The sequence below is a fragment of the Megalops cyprinoides genome, chromosome 19 (assembly GCF_013368585.1).
Source record: "Megalops cyprinoides isolate fMegCyp1 chromosome 19, fMegCyp1.pri, whole genome shotgun sequence".
Classification (NCBI taxonomy): domain Eukaryota; kingdom Metazoa; phylum Chordata; class Actinopteri; order Elopiformes; family Megalopidae; genus Megalops; species Megalops cyprinoides.
Genome location: NC_050601.1, coordinates 22,246,473 through 22,252,140, shown reverse-complemented (window position 1 = coordinate 22,252,140; position 5,668 = coordinate 22,246,473). Strand labels below are relative to the sequence as shown.

The following is a 5,668-nucleotide window of genomic DNA, read 5'->3' as shown; positions in this document are numbered from 1 at the left end:
CATTTTACACTTTATTTCCAGCGGTTGAGGGAAAATCGTCGCTTAAATAGCTATATTTTATCTGAAAACATTTAATTATTTAAAAATAAAGAGCTTCAGGTAAGATAGGATTTACAAATCATGGACAATCGCAACTGACAGCGCTGGAGTAAAGACTACGGAAAACACATCCACGAGCTCGCTTTCTGTACAATAAAATAAACGCTCAAGATCCTCTGACTCGATGCGCTTCCGCAGAGGAAATCCAAATCAGTGTGATACCTGAGAAGACTGTCAAACCAATTTTATTTCTCAAATGTGCGATTATTAGTTATTGTCGCTCAAGTGCTGCTGGAGTTCAACGGCCCGATTGGAGTTGTTGCGCGGAGTTCGTAGACGCTGGCGCTCCGGATGTGTAGCTGAGAAGCTGCGGAGACGCCGCAGGATGGAGAGCCGCGGCGGACACGAATGGAGAATTTGGAAGTAACGTGGAGGAGAAGGTGCAGCGGGCCGTGGTGAGGGACTCTAGGGCGAGGGTCTGGGCAGGGAGAAAGGCCTTTGTACCAAAGGAGGTCCGGGAGAAAAGGGTCGACAGAGCCGGTAAGATGGTGCTAACAGGTGGGATCGTGGGCGCGCAGGGCGAGTTTGAATAGTGCTGGAAGGTGAGAGGATATAGATCCAGACCGGGGAGTTGGAGACACGCTGCAGTCGGTCCGTAAGTGCCATAGCTGAAAATGGGCATCCCGCTGCATTCCAGTGATTGATCCTTAAGCATGGCGAATCTGGACTGCTGCCGCTTGAATCGCTTCCTCCGACGCAGAAAGCTCCCGTTCTCGAACATGTCGGAGGAATTGGGGTCCAACGTCCAATAGTTGCCTTTCCCCGGGTTGCCAGGCTCTCGTGGCATTTTGATGAAACAGTCGTTGAGCGACAGGTTGTGCCGGATAGAGTTCTGCCAGGCGGGGAACTTGTCTCTGTAGTAAGCGAATCGGTTGCTGATGAAGTCGCATATTTCGCCCAGGGTGAGACGTTTCTTCGGGCTTTGGAGGATGGCCATGGTGATTAAGGCAATGTAGGAATAAGGTGGCTTCACGGCAGGGGTGCTTTTACCCGTGCCAGAAGGACACGTTGGCGTTGTGCTGTCTTTCTCCTTCTCCCCGTCTCGCCGCTTTGACGCAGCGCCCGAGTGAAACGCCAACCCGTTCTTTGCCTCCGCCACAGGTGAAGACAAGAGATGTTGCTTTCTGGCGTCCTTGTTTTCGTCTCCCACCACGTCAATATCGGGTTCTTCCATGGGTTCTGTGTCCAAGGTCATAATAATCCGTGGACGACTCCTATAAGTGAATACCTGTGCCAACAGGAGAGAGAAGCGGCACGGATCTAAGGCAAGCTGTTTCTCACGCACAAGCCTTTGCGCTTTCCATTCAAAAAAAAAAAAAAAAAAAAAAATCAGCTGCTGAACGTGCACCCGCTCCCTCCTCCCGCCAACAAAGTCTAACTGGAAAAAGACACTTCAAAAAACAACAAAACACCCTATATTTCTGAACAAATAAATGTTTTCTTTAAGAAAGCCTCCCTAGAAACTAACTTTATATTTCTTGGTGAGGTATGGAAGCAAAATAATACGATATGTCTTCCAAGAAGTCCAGCACCCCTTCTCACACAAGTTGAGGAAAAAGACTATTTCCTTTTTTGCAACCGAAACCGTAATGGGATCCGGTGATTGTGATGTCACGGCACAGTTGCTCAAAAGAAGCTCCTTTCCAATTAAATCCCCAAGGACCGCCCGCCGCTACGTAAGCACAAAATGAACACTTTGTAATATGCAGTTCCTTAATTTATTGGTCCTACGGTGTCATACGAGTCATTTATAAACCATAAGCCTAGTCTGAATTATTTTGTAATTTAAAGGGTGTACGTAACATTGAAACACCCCAGTCTGCGTTTCCAAAGCAAAATAATATAGGCTATGCTAAGCATCACCATTATTATAGAAATCGTCAGAAATATAATTATAACTTATTATAAGTTGGCTATCAGCTCGATCAAGCGTATAAGTAAAAAAATCAGTATCATAAACAGTTTATGTTTTACATATAAAGAACTGAGATTTAACAACTAAAGTGTAAACAGGGCAGTTTACATGTTCTTAAACAGGAATCCTGGCCATAAGATGGGAAAATGTCAAATCTGTCCACAACAGATACAATACGAATTTCTGATAGAAAGATGTTTAATGTTGCATTTATCGTGAGGTAACACGCGATATTCGAAAACTCGATGTCTGTCTCGATGCCTATCATCTCCCATATTTTATAGTACGTTGAATGTTTGACAGATATGCGACATATAGGCTACAATGTACGGCATTCCAAACCAGCATCTCTCCCCGAGTTCTAAACCCAGTTTTGCTTCAAATCGGGTATAAAGTTGTTCTGCTGAACAGCACGTGTCACGAAACAGGCTGTGTACACGAAAAGTGCACAAACGCAGAAGGGTTCAAATGATTTCTAGAACAAAGACAACGATGTGAGCATGTACTAGGCTACATTACGATTGTAATGAACCAAAAATAAATAAATAAATACATAAAATATTGAAAACACGACACCACACAAACCCACACTGGCAGAATTTCTGCTGGATTATCATTAATTGACTGATTATTTACTGCTAATACCTTACTTCATACTTGCTTCAGTCCCTTACCTGTACACAGGCAACATTTTACCTGTTTTGAAGTCATAATAATTTCATAGGCCTACAGTCGTTTACTGAGATATGTGAAATTGTGATCTGTGAGGTAACAACATACCCGAAGGCATAACTGAATGTCAAGAGCCAAATTTTCCTTCCTGGATAACTCCTTGAATCTTTTCAAATATTCGCTTATTATTCCGTCTATTCTTTTTTCCGATAGACCTAGCTCGTTGTTGGTGCCCCAGGGACTAAAATATAAATATTCAAAGGCTATGTAACACGTAATGTCATAAACAACAGTTGAGTAAGGCGCCGCAGCGTCATCTGTCCTCACTTTAGTCTTTAAACCCGCAAAACGCGAGGTCAGTTTTGTATTTGTTTTCACTAACTGCCATTATACATTTTATGATCATACTACTGCGACAAATAATAATTATGTCGCGTTTCAATTATTTTGTTAATAGTTACATTATTATTATTATTATTATTATTATTATTATTATTATTGTTATTATTATTATTCGTAACACATCATGATATGGTAAAATGCCTTTGGGTTGGGAAATAACTCAATAACAACTTCTAAACAGGGTACTTTAGTACATATTATTTTATTTTCAATAAAAAACCTACAGTTTAACGTGGAGAATAGGCTACTTGAAAAACAGTGGGGAGAAACAGACACGTCGACAGGTCTATAGGCTAAACAACGCGAAATCCACAAACCACATCATTAAGGAATGCGACATTATTTTTGTTATAGAAAATAAGTGAAGCTGGAAACCAGAATCAACCGTGGATCCTGTCAGGCATCAAACATTATGCAGACTCTGTACCGGAATGTTTATTTAAATAAGCCTTCTTTGAACAGTCCAGTACTCGAAATCACCGCTAACGCAGAAAATGACTCCGCAGGCACGCACAGGTCCCTGGCTGAGGTAAGCGCGCTTTTTACAGCTGCTATTTTTGGACGAGAACCCTCGCCGGTAATTATCATGAACCTCCCGTTACCTCGTGAACCCTGAGCTGGGTTGCTCCCACGCGTCACAGTTCAGCACGAGAGTCTAAATCTGTCCCTCAAAAAATCTGCAGAGGTCCATTAAATAATTCAGTATCAGGGCTGAACTTGGCGATTTTCGCTTCGGCATATGAAAGAAGAAAATAAGAGTGCCCCGTTCTTGTTAGAGCGCCCGGAGGTAGTTTGTGTTAAGATTGAGATTTTTCTCGGGGATTCCCACATTTCCTGCCTCAGATGTCCCAGAGCAGCGGGCGACAGGGGTGGCTTGGGTGGGCTACAGCGCTGGCAAAGCTGCACATCATTTCCTAAATTTATCACGCCTGCCCCCTGATTGAAAACAGCCCCCAACGCCGCGGCGAAAAGGGGGAGTTGAATGGTTTCAATAACAAAAACGGGTAATAGATTTTCATTGATATGGCGCTGTGGATTTCCTCACTGCCGAGGGAAAACACTATTCATTTTCAATAACAGAAACGGATTATATAGTTTTCAATGAAATATGAAGTCTCCCTGGCAAGGAAAGGTATCGTTTTTCGTTTGTTATGCCTGGGTTCAACATGATTGCGCTTTTATCAGGACCCATCTATATGAGCGGGCTCCATTTGAAGTTTTAAGTGCATAAATCTTCAGATGCAATATTTTCTTTCTGGCTTAAACAGACTCCCGTCTGGTTACATCAAAGAGGTTAGGGATATAGCGCTGAAAGCCGCCGAAGTGGGTTTCATGTAACACCGTGCTCTGGGAATGCGATTGTGTCGAATGAACCGGTAATACAATTGCGTTTATTTTCACCGCTGGGCACGTCGGTTTGTCAGGGCGCATTTCTTCGTTACACATATAGTCGAGACGACCAACGTTACAGGACTGAAAACTATAAGAAAACAAAACAGAATAGTGTTCAGTGGTTAGAGTACGGGACACTGAACCCGGGCCTATATTTCAGATGCCCTACAACATTTCATCGAAGGCGAGATGCGGTTTGGATGCGGTAATTTACGCATTTGAAGCCACATCCAGATTCTGGCCCAACAACTACATTGTATTACGTTAACCCATTATTTTAAAGTTGGTTAGTATTCATTCTTTCCGATAGTTTTGCAGGGTAGTTGCACAGGCTATGACTATTTTATATTTACATGTTCAATATGATTCACCATTCACTTCTTCCGCAGCTGGAGATTGTTCTCGCTCTTAATTGCACGTGTTTGTTACTTGTCCTTCGTGACTCATCGAAAAATCGCTGAGTTGAACAGATGTACAACATTAAACAAGGCATATTCGTGCTCTTAGATAATACATGCTATGAACTCATGTTCATAAACCATTTCCTGTTTCCGTTTAACGTATTACGTCGATATTTAAAATGGTTCGTTGTATTTATCGCAAATCTTTTGGTTTCTTTTTCAGAGCACTGGAATAATTTATACGATATAAAAACTGAAATGAGGGCGATTTTCTGCGATTATACCAGCAGGTGTTTTCCATTGAGCAAAGCCGAGCGGTTCTCCAAAGTATAAGGATGTTTTCTGTCACCTTCACATAAACACCTCTGAATTTATTGACCTCGCACAAACTAGACACAGTGGTGTGAAATTACTGATCTTGTATGATGTATATCGAGAAGCGTTTAAGCATTTATCTAAATTAAAAACAATCTCGTCCACATTTTGGCGAGGAGCAGAACTGCTATAACGTAACAAACAAACGTCTGCAGCCACCTTATGCTCAGTAGTGCACAAAACCATATTTCTGGAGATTCTAAGGATGTGAATCTTGGTTTAATTAACTTCTCTGAAACTTAATGCCAGGGCATAGAAAAGAATGCATAGCTAACAAACACATGTCCAAAACACTGCACCATAATATGTCCCCCCCAGTCTTAAGAAAAAGGTAGTCTTAATGGTATTTTACCATTATTTGTACCATATATTACACCTCATGGCCCTATGATATAGAAGCATAATAAACATT

General features: G+C 42.0%; 1 protein-coding gene across 1 annotated transcript; it reads right to left on the bottom strand.

Moving 5' to 3' along the window:
- Nucleotides 1-306: 306 nt before the first annotated feature.
- zgc:162612 (forkhead box transcription factor) lies at nucleotides 307-1,294 on the bottom strand. Its single transcript, XM_036552928.1, is given in 2 exon segments — nucleotides 307-396; nucleotides 398-1,294. Coding segments are annotated over 2 exon segments (987 nt in total).
- Between the last annotated feature and the right edge of the window lie 4,374 nt (nucleotides 1,295-5,668).